The 16,217-nt window shown below is 44.5% G+C and overlaps 1 protein-coding gene across 1 annotated transcript; it reads right to left on the bottom strand.

The window, feature by feature from the left end:
* Positions 1 to 3,332: 3,332 nt before the first annotated feature.
* On the bottom strand, positions 3,333 to 16,217 carry FBXO40 (F-box protein 40). Its single transcript, XM_064723084.1, has 4 exons — positions 16,048 to 16,217; positions 8,239 to 10,134; positions 7,235 to 7,721; positions 3,333 to 4,011 (listed from the first exon to the last, which is right to left on the bottom strand). The coding sequence occupies exons 1-3, from the start codon at positions 16,054 to 16,056 to the stop codon at positions 7,524 to 7,526; spliced, it is 2,103 nt and encodes a 700-aa protein (XP_064579154.1). The 5' UTR covers positions 16,057 to 16,217; the 3' UTR covers positions 3,333 to 4,011; positions 7,235 to 7,523.

Below are 16,217 nucleotides of genomic sequence, written 5' to 3'. Positions count from 1 at the left end.
GAAGGTAAACAGGGAATTGATTTATTGATAGCACAGTACAAAAGTCTGTGACAAGGGAAAGAAGTTGAGCAGCTGTGACTATGGGTGTTGGGAGCAGTGGTAGGAGGGAGCAGGGCAGTGTCAGTGCCTGAGGACAGGGCACTCTGATTGTCCCCAGGCACTTCCATCCTCACTGGCCAAACACAGCTGGGTGATTGCTGGGCCTGGTGCTGCGGGGTGGGCACACAAACAAAGGCTGCATCTCTTGTCTCCCAGGCTCAGTCCCTGCAGCCAAGGGATGGGTCCCCACTTCCTAGCAGCTTTGATACATCCACATGGACTTTTGGCCACCTGGTCCCCTGTAGTCAGCACTGTTGCCTCCTTGGCTGCTGCAGTGGGTTTTCCTGAGCAGCAGGGCAGTGCTGACCCTGCTGGAGAGCCACAGAGTGACCATGAGCCAGGATGGAAGGCAGGGCCCTCACCAGCCTGCTGAAAGCTGTGTGTGGGGATCTCAGGGTCCACCTCCTCCCCATCCTAGACTATACACAGCAGGGATTCTGCATGGGGGATGGATACTGACTGTCAGAGGATCCCTCTCACCCTGCACCATTTTCCCCTCTGGAAGAGCATTCACATTTGGGAGGACCCTGTTTTCACTGGGTGACCTTCACTACAGGGGTGGGGTGCAGGAGAAGCCCCACACTGGCTACCAGAGCTGTTTCACTTTCACTCTGACAAAGCTACAGGGAAAAAACCTCCCTACATTTAAACCTATTAACTCTTCCTGCACCAAGCTTGGGAGTGGGGAGGCAGCAAGGAAATGAGGCGCAACCACTGGGCTCGAGGAACCCTTCCCAGACTGCAGTGTTTGAAAGCAGTCACCTCTCTGCATATTTGCTTGTTAGACTACTTTATCTTTGTGAAATACTTGGAGGCCAGAGCGGGTTTCTTTTTCTTTTTCTTTTTCTTTTTCTTTTTCTTTTTCTTTTTCTTTTTCTTTCTTTTTCTTTTTCTTTTTCTTTTTCTTTTTCTTTTTCTTTTTCTTTTCCTTTTCCTTTTCCTTTTCCTTTTCCTTTTCCTTTTTTTTTCCCCTGCAAAACCTTCTTCAGCTGGAGAGAAGATGGTTGCTCTGCAGTGGCAGAGCCAGCTCCCCTTTGGCCTAATGGGAGTGTAGTGCCACCAGCAGCTGCCAATTCAGCCCTGGCTTTGCAGGAAGAAACATCACTGGGGTTAAAATAAGCTGCGAGAAAGGAAATGGATGAGCTCTGAGGGTGTTTAACTGCTGCCTTTTCTCTGTCTTTCAAACATATGGGGAGAAGTTGGCTACTTCTCTGCTGGTCTGTTTCCTCTCCTCACAGTAACAGAGCTCACCCTCGCTGTGGCCAGCTGAAATCATGGATACACACCTGCAGGAAACCATGATAAGCACCAGACACAGCTCAGAGGTCTGGATACAGCCTTACCCTCTGCATCCCAGTCCCATCCTCACCCACCAGTTCAATCCTGCTGGGAAAAGCCTCACAAGGAATATGAACTCCTCCTGCAGAAGCTGTGCTTAGGAGCCATGAGCTGTCAGACCGTGGGCAGCTGCTCTGCCTCTCCAGGGTAAGATCACACACACACCTACCAGGGACCCTGTGAGTCCCTGCCAGTCTGATATGCACTCACCTGAGCTCCCCTGGCCCTACAGGTTATTGTCCAGCATTATCCATGCTCTCAGAGGGGCACCCACACATTCCAACAAAGCACAGCTTTACCATGAAGGCATCGGGTTCAAGGGAGCCGTTCAGCAGTGCTGCAGCTGCTGGGAGAGTGCTGGGGATCTGTTTTCCTACTCAGGGAGATGAAAACCTGTAAAATCACTATGTGATGACAGATAAGAGGTATCAATGAGCAGAGGCCTAGACATCAAGGGGAAAGAATACACTCCTTGTGATGAGAGAAGCAGCAGCAGACAAAAGCAGCAGCCAGAGGACCATCTAGTTCAGCCAAGGGAAGCAGGTGAGCCAGGGTGGCACCGAGGGAATCTCAAGCATTGCTGTGGAATCAGAGAAGTGATGCTGGGAGGAGACCTCCAGGGGTCTCTGATCCAACCTCTGACTCACTCAGGTCACCATAATTTTGTCCAACCAAATCTGGAAACCCTCCAAGCATGGAGATAATGCCACCTTTCTGGGGACCTGTTCCAGTGCTGCTTTTTTGCCCTCCTGGTAAAAAAGTCGTTCCTGAGGTTCAGCTTTGTAACCACCTTCCAGATATTGGCAGGAAACAATATAGGGTGTAAGCTAGGTACCAGGCAAGTACCAGCAACATGGTAGCTTAACAGTCATCCCGGGTGTTAAAAATTCTGCTGTTCAGGGCTGGTAGAAAGGAAATTAATACCACATGTATGATGTCACAGGTTGTTTAGATGGAACTCAGAAAGACAAAAGAGGCTTTTCTCTGGTGCAGCTCAGTGTCAGCCATGAACTGCTCCAGTTCATACCTGGATATGTAAGGAGAGAGCAAATATTCAAAGAGATAAATCCCAGTAAGGGCTCTGCTGACATGGGGAAAATAACTTCAGAGTTATGGACCAGTGAATCATCTCTCATCATCATTATGGGCCTCAGGCCTGTGATTCTCAGCATGACATGACAAATTCCTTCACCAAACCATCACTGAACTCACAAAAGATTTGTTAGCTGTAAATAGCAATTAAGTCATAGAGCAGGTGGCCATCAAAAATAAATTTGGAGTGTGTGATCATAATTTCCTTACATATAAATTCAGTGGGAAGATAAATAAGAATAAGGCTGCACTGCTTATGCATGTTTTGTTTCAAAAGAAATTAAACCCCAAGGAATTTGAGACTCTTTAGTGTGGAATGCAGTGGTAAGGAAACTGTATGTGAAAGATGCTCAGAATTTCTGACAGAGATGTGCAGTGTCTCTGAAACATGCAAAGCAAAGAAGAAAAAGCCCCTCTGTAGCTACCTGGATGAACAGCCACAAGGTGAAGGGTAAGGAGAAAAATTTTCTTCATATGTTTGTAGATATACTGTAGCATCAATCTGGAAAATGGAATTTTAAAAGAAGATATAGTTTTTCATTTAAGTAAATAACTGAACCAGGAAGGAGAAAGTGGCTGTGCAAAGAAGATGAGGTCAAACCTAAAAATATTTGTTAAAATTAAATAAATATAAAACATATATAAATAAAAGTCTTCAACCAAGAAAATGATAGTGAAGAGCAGAGCAGAGGAAGGAGCATAATGAACATGAGACTACAGGAACTGCCAAGCCTCATTTGAAAGCAAACATACATTTATGTGATGAAGTCAAGAAAACAAACTAAGACCTGAATTTGAATGGATTTTTTTATACCATAATAATTTTTATTCCTAAGAATGCAACAAGGAGTTACAGTTTCCCAAAATAACAGGCACTGTTCAGATAAACTTCACCTTATCTGTGCTCTCTCAGTTTTGGGAGTTGGAGGTCCATCAGAAAATTCCCTCCCTCAACCCAGACTTAGGATACATGTCAGCAGGTCACTTGCCCTTTCACCCCTTAAAAATTATCTTCTGCCCCATGTCATTGTATTGCACCAGTTGGGAACTTCCAGAGTCTTTCTCAAGGAAATGCTTCTGTCCAGAAAACCTCTGGTTTGGGCAGCACATCCCAACTCCTTTCATTCCTGTGCCCTTTCACCTGTTTCCTCTTGCCTCTCCTCACACCACCTCCAAAGAGGCAGCTCTCTCTATCCAAACCCAGTACCTTTTCTGGTGCCTGTCTTCTCTTGTCATGAGGTTTTTGCCCTGCTCTGACCTTTCTGATATCCACGATGCCTTCATTTCACTTCCAATTTTTCAGTGAGAGGAAACACTGCAAGACACATCAGCCTGGAGCGTGTGGAGTATTGTTCTTGCACTTCATGGGACTTGTGGACAGCACAAACAAGATCAAAGTCATGAAGATCCAGAGTGTGGGGGCTGGACTGAGAGCAACCTCAATGCTCTGCTGGAATTGGATCTCCTTTTCCAGTTCAGACCCTGCCAAAACAATAGACTATTTTGAAAGACACCACATGCTCAGTTTCTTCTAATCAAATTACTCAAGCTGAGATTTAACCAAAGTTTTCTTTGCCAAATTACAAACTCAGACCAGGAGCTAAGGACTTGCTTAACCCAAACTAAAGCCTCTCACCTTTTAAATAAGACAGCTTTGTGCTCACCAAGACACACAGTGCAGGAAAATTCAGTTCCTTCCAGCTCCAAAATCTTCTGCTGACTCTGCTAATGGCAGGACCACCAACACTGAGCTGGCTTGGCATGACCCTGAGATGAATAAAACTGCATCTGACACCAGCCCACAGCTCTCCAACCCTGGTTAGGCTGGGATGAAGTGAGGAGCAGCTCCCTGCTGACATTGGCCAGGTGGGTGTGCAGAAATGCAAGGGTGATCTCTCCTTCCCTGTACAGCTTTGCCTCTCCCAGATCAGGTTGACCAGACTAACCTGAAGATTTTGCCTGTGGATTTTCAGCTTTGACTGGATATGCTGAAGGTTACTTAACCAAATTTACAGTTTTTCAGAAATACACCCATATATTCACAGGAGCAAATATGTCTCTCTATGAATGAGCACTCTGTGTCTCTCCAGAATGCCCTGTAGGGAAGAAGGGAAATGAGCCAGAAGGGAAATGATCCAGTTTCCTGGATGTTCTATGCACACCCTGGCTGATCCCATGAGGTAGAGGTTGCAATATTCCTAATTCTGACCTCAACCATTGCAATTCCAAAGGCTGCATCCCCCTGAAGTCTGACTCAGGCACCTCCTGTGGAGGGAATGAGCAGGATCCATTTTAATAAGGCTGGAACTGAAGTTGTGCCATCTCGAGGAGCAGGGAGTGACAAGAACAAAATCCCCTGAACTGACAGAAGGCAACCAGGAGCAGAATGGCTGCGGTGGGGGTGACACTGCCACTAAAGGTAAAATAAGCCAAATTCACACCTAACATAGGCCAAAATTTCAGGGCAGCCACAGCACTTTACAGCTGATCATGTGAGAGATTGTTCACAGGCTGAAATTTTTCATGGTCTCCTGCCAGCCTTGAACACTGGCTTACTCTGAGACCTTATTATTTAAACAACCTTTCTTCCACCTCCCCAAATTATCCATAAAAGTAAGTGGCTCCATTTTCAAGCACCCAGCATTGATTCTGGCACCCAAGTTTCGGACATGCATTTGCAGATATTGTGGTCTGCAGCTGCAGTTGGGTGCTCAGCATCTTTCAAAATCAGATACATGGTAAGTGAAGAATGAGGCCCTAATGTTGAGACCCAGGAATTCTAAGTCTCAGGAATTCCTAGAGACATAGGAAGTCTAGGAATTCTGGCTGTATGTTTTAATATCTGTCAACTTTGCTAGGTAAAACAAGGAGATAATATTGGGCAGCTCATGTTATGGAATGTTTTGAGGGCAGGTGAGTTTTTATAAGCAGCTTTAATGGATGGACAGTTTGTTTTTGTGCAGTGGCTTAAGCCTCAGGATGAAGGATCAGAGTGGTTCTAACTGCTCCTGGCCCAGCTTAGATTCCCTGTATTCATTTCCTTCCATTTCCTCTTCATAAACCTGGGATGCTACTTGTATTTTCTGCAGGATACCTGTGCAGAGAAGTTTATTTTCATATCTAAAGCATTATGAGACTTCCCAAAAAGGATCTCTAGGGGCAGAAAATAGAGTAGCATTAAAAAAAAGAAGAAAAAAGAAATAGAGAAAGAAAAAGGAAGAAAAAGAAAAAAGAAAAAAGGAAAAGAAAAAGATAAAAAATAAAAAATAAAAAATAACTGTTGCTCTTCCTGCTCCTGGGACCATTCCACTGTCCTCACAGCTCAGACTGTGTGCTCCTGAGGGTGTGTGTCTGGAGATGGAAAACATTCTCACACAGTTAAAAATCTCACAGGGACCACTTAAGCTGCAAGTGTAGGCAAGGCTGAGCTGCACTCAGGGTGGTTTGGGCCTCCATGCAATTCTTGCCTTTGGTTACCAAGCACTCAGCTCAGGTGCATCAGAAACCTCGCTGGGTAAGAGAGGGCTCCTTCTTGCATGGCCACCTCATCCCACATCCGCACCAGGTCAAGGATGGCAAAGGCAGCACATTTCCATCCATCTGCCTGAGCCAGCTTGCACCTGGCCAGCCCAGGGGAGAGAAGCAGTGGTCCAGGCCAGCAAATATCCCAGCTCCCAGCAAGGTTCTCCTGTCTGAGACAGAGGGATGAAAGCCAGACCTCAGTCCTGAGCTCACACTTCTGGCTATGAACTTAAAAAAGAAAGGGGGTGAGTCAGCACCCTGTGGCTGTGCCGTGGCTGGAGACTGTCCTAAGATGACAAATAAATTTATGGCTGTTCCAGAGGAATCTCACCCACCATCACATCCATGGCATTTCTGACTAGCACCACTGGAATGGTTTCAAGCAGTGTACTGAGACAGACACTGCTGGTAACATGCCTGTTTTCTCTCATCTGTTGCCTCAACAAGCCCATTCTGGTTTAAGTTAGCGTATTTATTAGAAGATAACCCAAATTCTAATCACTTTTCTGCTCTGTAAAAAAAGATTCTATGCTCCAGACCATTCAACTGAAGCAAACATTATCCATACTGTTACTGAATGGGTTACTGAATTACTTTTCTTTTATGGGAAAGAATATTATTTCCTTGACATCTTGTTTTCAGTTGCTTACAATTAGAATTTGCAATTTACAGCTGCAAAACTGAGTTGGTAAGGTGTTCTGAAAATGACTTCAAATATTCTTTAATGGCTTTAATGAATTTTTAGATAAAACACAGAAAGTTGTTACCTTAAAATATAAAAAGTCAATTGAGTCTCCAAAATTATTTGCCACTTGGTTACTTCTAACAAAGAACAAGTTTGCTTGCTTTGGTTTGGTTTGAATGTTCCTATGAGCTCAGCTTTAGGCTTGCACTCAGCTAGGTGTGCTTGCCTTAGTCAGGGTCCTAAATGATGGTCTGTGGCTGTGCAGTGAATTCCCAAGTTCTCACTGGAGTTCTAATTAATTCATGTAATTTTGGGGTGTCTTTTACCATGTCTCAGAGCAGGCAAGCAGGCCCTAGGTCTGCCAGGCAGGAAGGCATCTACTTGTGCTCCAATAACTTGGCTTTCCAGACAAAACTAAGGTGTTTCAGATCTATTTGAGCTAAATACTTTAACCACTCTTGCTTATCTCAGGCACATGGTAAAGGAGCAGCAGCCTACCTTCAAGGATGTAAAAATGCTGTATTCAAACAAGATCCTCATTGCTTTCTTCAGGATGCTGTATTAAACCAGGAACAGAAAACAGAAAGCATGTGAAGTTAGTAAGCAGTGGTCGAAGCTTTAACAAAATTAATGTAGGGAAAAAAAATTCAAAGGTTTCAAATGCAGCTGGGGAGAAACCAATTTTGTACGTCCAAAGGAGAGCTGGAAGCAACAGTCTCTACACCTGAATCCCCAAATCTTCATCTCAGAGCCCTGAAGGGAGCATGGCAGAGGGGAAGCAATTTGTTCAGACTCTGTGCTTGAAAGTAGAGACCAAGGTCTTTCGAGTCTGCTCCCGAGACTCGCTCATGCCCGTCAGCAGCACGGGATCTGTCCTGTGCTCCGCCTGGTAGAAGGGACAATTCCTCAGGTGCTCCGACATACTCGGGACATCGCTGCGCTGCCAGTTGTGAACTCTGGAGAACAGGCTGCTGAACTGCCAGACCTAATGCAAGAGAGGGGACAGGAATTGGGGAGAGAAAATGAGGATTTTAAATGCCTGCCTGTGCTTACAATGGGTGTGCATTACTCACTCTGGACACTGCAATGAACATCTGATGGTGCAGGGCTGGCATAGCAAGTGAAAATGGGGTCTGTATTGTTATGTACCTCGTACTTGCTGGTTTTGCTGCTTTAGTTATCACCTGCCATTTTTAATGGGGATGGTTGTACTTAAATATCAGGAATTTTTAGTTCTCAGTGCCTAGAAATGGTGAACATGCAAAGGGGTTACCCAAGATGAGCTTGGGTGGGGACTTCCAGAAAATGTCTAGTTACACCTTCATTCTTTTGTTAGATGTACTGCACCCTACAGCCCTGGGCCCTGACAACAAACCCCTGTGCAAATTCACAACCTCATGAACCTTCCCCACATCTGCATGTTTAGATGCAGCTTTTCTTTTCATTCCCATATTTTATCTGAAGCGAACTCATGACTCTTTCCCAGTGTCACAGTCACTTGCCTTTTTGCGAGCTCTCCAAGAAGCACCACCGTGGGAATATCTTTTTTTCTCCCAGACCAGCAGGACCATTCCCCTCTCTTGAAGAAGAGTGGCACAGATGTCCCTCATGAGCACTGACACTTGTGATAGCTGAGACAAACTGAAGCTGTCCAGGAATCCTGCAATGTACTTGAGCACTTCCACTGGGAGGCTGCTCAGCAAGTCCTTGCTTCTCCCTCGACTATCCACTATGAAGTTGCACTTGCCTGGTTCAGCAAGAAGGGTGTCCACCTCTGGCTTAATAGCAAATGTCTTGAGAGGCTTGCTGTAAATAACCTTGGCCTTAAGTCCCTCGGGGCGGAAGTGATTTTGGACAAAAGGACATCCCAAGTAGGCCAGTGGGCAGCGGTGCTGGAACCATCCGTCCAGGCACGACTGGATATCAGCATGCACATTCTTGAAGTGGAATGGGAACTCATCCCTCCTAAAGAAATGACTGCAAGTGAACGTGAAAGCTGAACTGCTTTTGTTGTGTCTTCTGGTTACACATTCAGTGTAGAGCTCCATGTGCAGCTCTGGTGGGCTGTTTTCATCCAGAATATCTGCTAAAACTGCGCTGGAGGAGAAGGGCTCCAAAGGAAAGCTGTACGTCTGAGTCGCAAAATCCACAAAGAGTCCATCGATCCCTCTTGCTTCAGAGATCTCATGGCCTTTCAGCTCTTTCTCCAGAGCACACAGCAGTGTGGCTTCGACTATATTTGTCTTAGGTAGATCTTCTATGTTTATTCCCAGTTCTGAGGTATCCACTGACTTGTCTGAAGTTGGCATCTTGTGGCCCAGTGCATCTCCTAGTCGTGCTCTTTTGCCACAGTAACTCACTGGCACTTTGAAGGTGTAAACCGTCTTCACCTCCTGGGCTTCCAAGTTCCCATAGACAAAATCTTTTTCTCTGGGAGTGCAAGCAGCCATCTGGCCAAAGCGGATGAGCATTCCCCCGTGATGGACCAGATACATGTTGTAATCCGCCACACCGACTTCCTTCTTCAGCCTCTCCAGGACCCCTTCTTGCCAGGGAGCCAGTCCATTCAGTTCTCTACTCGGTGTTACTTGTTCAGACTTTTGGCCCTTTCCTGCTTCTGCACCATCAGGTCCTTCCTTTGCCTTCTCTGTGGAGCTGGCAGCATGAGAAGCTGCTGCTGTCTTTTTGGATGCCTCCTCCGTCTTTTGTCCTGTGCTCGTTGCTGAGCCTGTTACCTGGCAAGCCAGAAGCTCTTTGCTGAAAATGTTCTCCCATGTTTTGTAACTCCCCAGATCCATTCCCTCTTTGTCCTTTGCCAAATCTTCCCGCTCACGTTGGCTAAGCTCACACTGGTCATTGCCCTCTTGGGAACCACAGGCAGCTCCTCCCACAGCACCTGCTTCCCCACCCATGGCCTGATCCATTAGTTCTTCCAGTTCATCCTTCTTCCTCCACTCTGGAAATAATTCAGCTACTTTCAAAGCCCTGAAAAGTATCTTCTGGTCTCTGAGTGCCAAAGCTGTGTCCAGACACTCTTCAGTCAAGGTCTCTTTCATGATATTCTTGTGCAGTGTTGTGTCTGAATCCACGTTTGGCCAGCGGTTCCACTCCATTGAGCAGCAGACAACGCTGGCTGGGCAGACCTGGAGGTGCTTCCCCAGCTTGAAGCGGGCCATGGAGAAAGGGCAGCCATAGGCTGAGTTGAGGCAGGACACCTGCTCCAAGGGGCAGAGCAATTTGTGCTCCTCTTCCTTGCACATGTGGAAGGTGGCCCCGCAGTGGAGGTGGCAGCTGATCACCATGCAGGACACGGAGATCTCAATGGGTGCGCGGCAGTGCCGGCTGAAACATCGCTCACAGTGCCTGTGTTGCCCAGGGGGAGCTTTCTGGGCCCGGTGCTGTGAGTGGCAAAGACAAAGAGACAAGAGTTATTGTCTGAAGGAATGAGGAGAGCCCCAGACCCTCCACGCCCATAGCTGGTTTCCACACATGAGGTGTGAACATGCACTTCTGGTGGGGATGAGGCTGTGAGAAAGTGACGGCCAGCTCCGTGCAGTCACGTATCACCCCTGAGCCTCACGGTGCAGCCTGGCCTGGTAGAGCACAGACACACACAAGGTCTTTACTCCTTAGCCCAGGCAGCCAGGGTATGTAGCTGTTTTCTGTCCCAGCACTTCACCAGGCTGCTGAAATCAAGACTGCTAGGGGCACAGTGAAGGAGCATCCCACTTCCTCAACACTGAGTAGGAAAAATGACATTCCTTTTTCCTCTCTAGATTTGGCCTAGGCCTCTTCTCATCTCCCCACAAATATTGCACAGTGAACCTCCCTTTGCTCTACACCACCAAGGTCAAGAGTGAGGATTATCTTCAGGATTATTCCAGTGTGGAAAACAGCCTGGGTAAGACCTAGTTTCCTTGGCCTTCTTTACTCTGCTTTCCTGATTTACCCTCAAATTCCAATTGTTGGCTTACAGAACTAGAGGCTGCTCAGCCACTACTTCCCCGGATACCTTCAACTGCTGTCAGTAACTTGGCCCATAGAAGACCTGCTGTAAGTAGAAACCTCCCAGCTTTTCACTTCCTGCTCCTTACTATAGGAGCTGCATTCCAGCCTGGTTCTGGAATCACTGTGAATCTTTGTGGAAGGAAAGAAGCTAACAATAAGGAGGAACTCGAGTTTTGTTTTCAAACAGGACCCAGGGTGCTTTTCTTTTTTATGTGAAAATAGGAAAATAATTGACAAATCTTCCTCCTCCCCTGCCATTTCATGCAGTAAGAGCTACCACAGGCCCAGTAGACCCTCACTAGGCTCTGGGAAAAGACAGGAATTGGTAGTAAAATAATTTAGACTTTGTATTATTTTTCTTAGGTTAAAGAAAACAAGTTCAAGAAAAGTAGTGTTTATCTAGATGTGTTTTCTTTTGCAAACCCAGGGTTAAGTGACCTAGCTCTGGTGAGCTGCAGAGGAAGTGGGCTCAGGCTTCGGGGAAGAGATTCTACATGAAGAACTTCCTCTCTTTCTTGAAGGTGTTCTCTTCATATCTTTCACACCTTTACACTCTGGCACGGAAGTCATGAACAATACTGGAGAAGGAAAGATGTCTGGGAAAGGCAATGTTTGTGGGTCTCTGCACTAAATACCAACACTCATATTTGAAAATTTGATGTGCATTAATTGCTCAACACAACTTTGTTCCATCTTTTGCAATTTCCAGTGCTGATCAATACCTGCTTGCCCTCCTAATGAATCAACCCCATTCCCTCTTGGGCCTGCAGAGTAAAGGAACACACACCCTTGGTGGTCCCTTTACTCAGAGACAAACTTGAACTCTCAAGTATAAGGTACCATCACCTTTGCAAGGAAAGAGCTCAAGATAGCAATGCAGAAAATAAAACATTGTGACTTCCCATTATAACATCCCGGCCTTGCCTTAGGAAATGCTGGCTTCTGCACAGAGGTGACGCCAGGGTGCTAGCCAGGGTGACCTCAACCACACCAAGCCCTTAAATACATGTGGTTTGGGGTGGCACCTGTCCTGCTTTAGGCTGCTTAGTTACATCTAATTTATGTGATTCAGAGAAGCAGGAGATACAGACGGATTTATTTCACACCGGCGGCATCCTTGCTGCTCTCATTCTTGTAGCATTTTGCTGCAAATATAATCTCTAAAAATAGTCCCAGCCATGACTTGCATAAGGTCAGAGGAAAGGCTGGGTACATTACACTGCAATAAAAACATGACTGTATGAACAATACTTTCCACTGCAAAAGTAACTCTTGGGGAGAAATAGTTGATTAAAAAAACCCCCTACATTAGAGGCATAGGCCTTCTTGTCTCCAAAACACAGAAAGGACTGATGGCAGAGAAGCTTGCTTTCACATTGCTGTATGCTGAAATAAACCCTGTCCAAATCATGTGAAGAGAAAGAAAATACATGCTTTATTTATGAAAAGTGAACCTATCACAGCATTCAGATGCAGAATCAGTCTTCCTCGTTATTCAGGCATTTTTTAGTTTAGTTTACCTCATCTCTAACTTGTATATGCTGTTCTTTTCAGACAAAAGACATCTATTCCTCTCTTCTCATTGTCAAATCTGTGAACATAGGGGACAGGAAGAAGGGACAGAGTGTTTCTTTCTGATATTTATCAGGGTTTGAATGCTTCTTCTATTCTGACATGCCAGTAATTAGGAGGTCTGTATTTTAATTGATAATTTAGTTGGCTGTGGTTTAGTTGATGGTATTATTGCAAGTACACCAACTGCAAACTCAAAACACTCAGCAGAAAGTTTACAATTTTTGCCTCAGTAGGTTTGATACGTAACATCCAGAGGCAGGTGACACACAGACAAGTCAGGTGACAAAACATTTCTCTAAACTTGTACATTTGATTCCTTGCAACTTGCAAAATTTCTCCAGGTCTGGGTTAGGAAACAAAAAATCCAAACAAACCAGAAATGATTACTTCAATCATGTTCAAGCTACTGTGTAAGGAAAGAATGCACATTACAGTCCATAGTCTGTCCGCTTTGGTAAATATTTTTAGACCATAATGACAGCAGATCAAGTAAGGTTTAAAAATATACAGCTGCTATTTTAACTGCAACTATGTCTGTGTCTGGAGTGGGCCCGTTCAGTGATAATAACTTACAGTTTATAAACCAATTGAAATTTATTTTCAGGAGACATTTAATTAATTTGCAGTCAACGAGCCAAAATAACACAAGTTTTTTCTCATTTGCCATGTGATTGACCATTTGACATACTAAGGTCATACATTTTACCTGAGCTCTTTGCACAGAATCAAGGGATACCTCCCAGTTTGAAGAAGCATCACAAGGGCCACCAGAAACCCAGAAAATGACCCTAAAGAGTGCCTCTGAGATGAGATTGCAAAATTTCTAAATTTTACAACATGATAACAAGCTCCTAAAAAAATCTCACAAAAGTTCACATCCAAATCCTGGAGCCAAGAATGCTGAAGTTATATATAATGTTTCAACAGAAGGAATGTGAATCCTTTTGGTGAAGTGTATGGGGCAGATGGGCAATGTTCTCTATTCCTTTTAACTCTTGTTACCCAGTATATAGCATTTATCTCATCTTTATTATACTGAAATCTTGAGGGGAATTGTCTTACCATATAAGAATTATCATGTCAGTATATTTACTATCTTAGATCTGATTGTATTCACAATAATGAATTTATCTTTGCAATACTAGAGAAGCACTTGAGGTTGAAAAATACTATTGCTTCTATTTGGCAGATGTAGAAATAAAGTTTAGAAAGATAAAAATATATAGAATTAAATATGGTATTTCACACAAATATGTAAATGCCAAGCAAAAATGCCAAGCACAGAGATGCTCAGGTTTTTATGTTTCACTTGCAGTTGCATGCCTCCTGCACAAAAACTTTGGCAGAGCCAGCTATAGAATCACATTTTCTAGGACACTAAGTAAGTCTTCTTTAACTAGTGATTTGCTTTTCCTTTCATGCACTGCTCTTCCTCAATCACTACTTGCTTATCAACCTTGTCAAAAAATCAGGCTTGGGTCCCTTTTTGCTAAATAGATATTTTTATTTCTTAGAGTTGAGAACAAAATCACTATGCCATTGGAAACCATAGTGCATTGCATTTGTACATGAATCCCAGGAGCCCAAGTTTTCTTAAGTCCTCTCCTTAGACACAAAATAAAAAGCAAATCCAAGAATGCCACCTGGAATCGTGGGGACCTCTAAATAAGTCGAACTCCACACCTCAACACCCACAGCAGGGTCAGCTACAGCTTGGGTGACCCCCTTGGCACTCAGCACAGTGGGTCACTGTTCTTGATGGCACTCCTGCTCTGCAGTTGCCATTTCAGACTGACCTTGTACAATACTCACTGCCAGCCAAGCTTTAAATGAAGCAGGCTGTGAGTATGGTACGGCTCAGGGCAGGTGGAAAGGGAGAATTAAAGGTGCAGATGAAATCTTCATCAATAACACTAATAGTGAGCATAAACAAGACCTGCTTTTGAGGTGACCTTGAATAAGTTCACTTGGATTTTACAGGAGCACTTTGATTCCAGAGCAATTCTGGTGAACTTCAAATCCTTAGCATAAGACATGAGGAGGAGTAAGATTTTCTGTGAAACAACTGACTTGTTGGATAAGCCCAACAATGGAAGGATGAAGCTGTGACAATTAGGGAGCTGCTGCCTGTATTTCCTACCTGGGGATGATGTGGATGAGGCTGTGGTGTTTCATGGCAATAAACACTGTTTCAGAGTTGCTGAACAGGCTGGAATTGCTTTATACTGAAAAAATAAATCCACTGTATAGTGCAGCAGTTGGGTAAGGACTTAAATTCATGTTCTTTGCCTTTCTTCTGCAGCATGCCTGTTGCTCAGGTTCTCAGAACAGCACATCAGCTTCTCCTCAGCTCCCTACACCTGACATGCAGGACCATGGAGATCAAGAGAAGCTGTTGCACCATCAGGCCTCCTCCTTGCCTGGAAAATCTGTGCTGCACAGAGGCAGTAAAGTGGCACCAAAATTTGCTTGTGCAATTTCTTTCTGGTGAAATGCACTAAAGCTGTTACGGGAGGAGCAGGGAGACTTCAGAGCAGTGAGGCACAGGTAACACATGGCACTGCTGGTGGGAGCCCTGCACTGCACTCCCCACTAAAACACCTGGATCAGCAATGTTTCTTGCTCCTCCCCACCTGGTGCAATGTAGCCATAGCTCATCTGAGAGAATCCTACCCAAAAATTCCAGGTGCTGAAATGGTGCCCTGGGCTGGTGGCATAGTGCAGGATAGCTCAGCACCAGCATCATGTGCTGGGCTTCCTGGGGAGTCCTGTGGGAGACAGGCAGATCAGCAGGCTGTGACATGGAGCTGCTCTGCTGCTCCTCAGACCTGTCAGGGATCCCTGTGCTGTCCTTGGTAGACACAGTCAAGCAAAATTTCACTTTGCATTGGTAACTAGGAAATGGGTTTGTTCTTGGTCTGAGTTCAACAAGTGCTTTAAAAGAATAGGTCCAGTTTGGTTGCAGTTTAAGGAAAATAAAAAGGAGGGTAATGGTCCAAACCATGGTTTTTATCTCTTTGGGCTCGGGTTCTGTTTTATGCTCTGGTAACAATCTCATTAACATACTTTTCTGAAAGGTGCCCAGTATAAAGAATCTCAGAGCTACTGGTTAAGATCTAAGTCATAAAATAAAAATAAAAGAGATTAATGAATAAAAATTGCTAAGCAGTCACAAGACTAAATGGTACAGTAGTACCTTTAACTCTTGCAATTCTTACTCCATCATTCATTCAGTCTTGATTTTCATCATAAAGTTTGCAGTCTCAATCTACAACACTCATTTAATTTTAAGTATAAGCACTTTTGCCATGAGATTGCTCTTGCCTTTCCTCTGACCCTTACTGTATATTCTTGTATTCTCTGAGTTTCCTGAAAATAACAGAAACTGAATTTTTGATTTATCATCTGATCTGCTGCTGAAGCTCCCATCTTACAATCAGCATTTTAGTTTTTTAAATCCTGCATACAGTGCTGCAAACTACAGCTAATTCACTGAATATATTATGGAGGGTTTTTTTTTTTTAGAGTAGTATGTCACAGAAGTGCTCACAGTTACCAGCTGCCTCTGTTTTAGAGTGTCATTTAAGACATCTCATGATTATTCTATTTCATCTTAATTACTAAGGCTGTTTTGAAGATGTCTTGATTTTCATAGCTTGCTATAGTAACCATTACATTCCATCAAGGTTTGTCCAAAAAACCCTCCAACTCTATTTACAAAGCCTTACCTTGATCATAGAGTCCCTGTGCACGTACCAAACACTTCTCTCCTGGTTGTGCTCAGCTGGGCTGAAGTGAGGTGGGTGAGGGAGAACTGCACACAAAGGAAGAGAAGAGAGCAGAAGGACACGGAGCAAGCCCAGGCAGAAACATCAAGTAGTTTTGGGATGTTAAAAAT

Source organism: Zonotrichia leucophrys, chromosome 1 (assembly GCF_028769735.1).
Source record: "Zonotrichia leucophrys gambelii isolate GWCS_2022_RI chromosome 1, RI_Zleu_2.0, whole genome shotgun sequence".
Taxonomy (NCBI): domain Eukaryota; kingdom Metazoa; phylum Chordata; class Aves; order Passeriformes; family Passerellidae; genus Zonotrichia; species Zonotrichia leucophrys.
The sequence above is the reverse complement of the archived record's forward strand: the minus strand, read 5'-3'. Positions and strand labels throughout refer to the sequence as shown.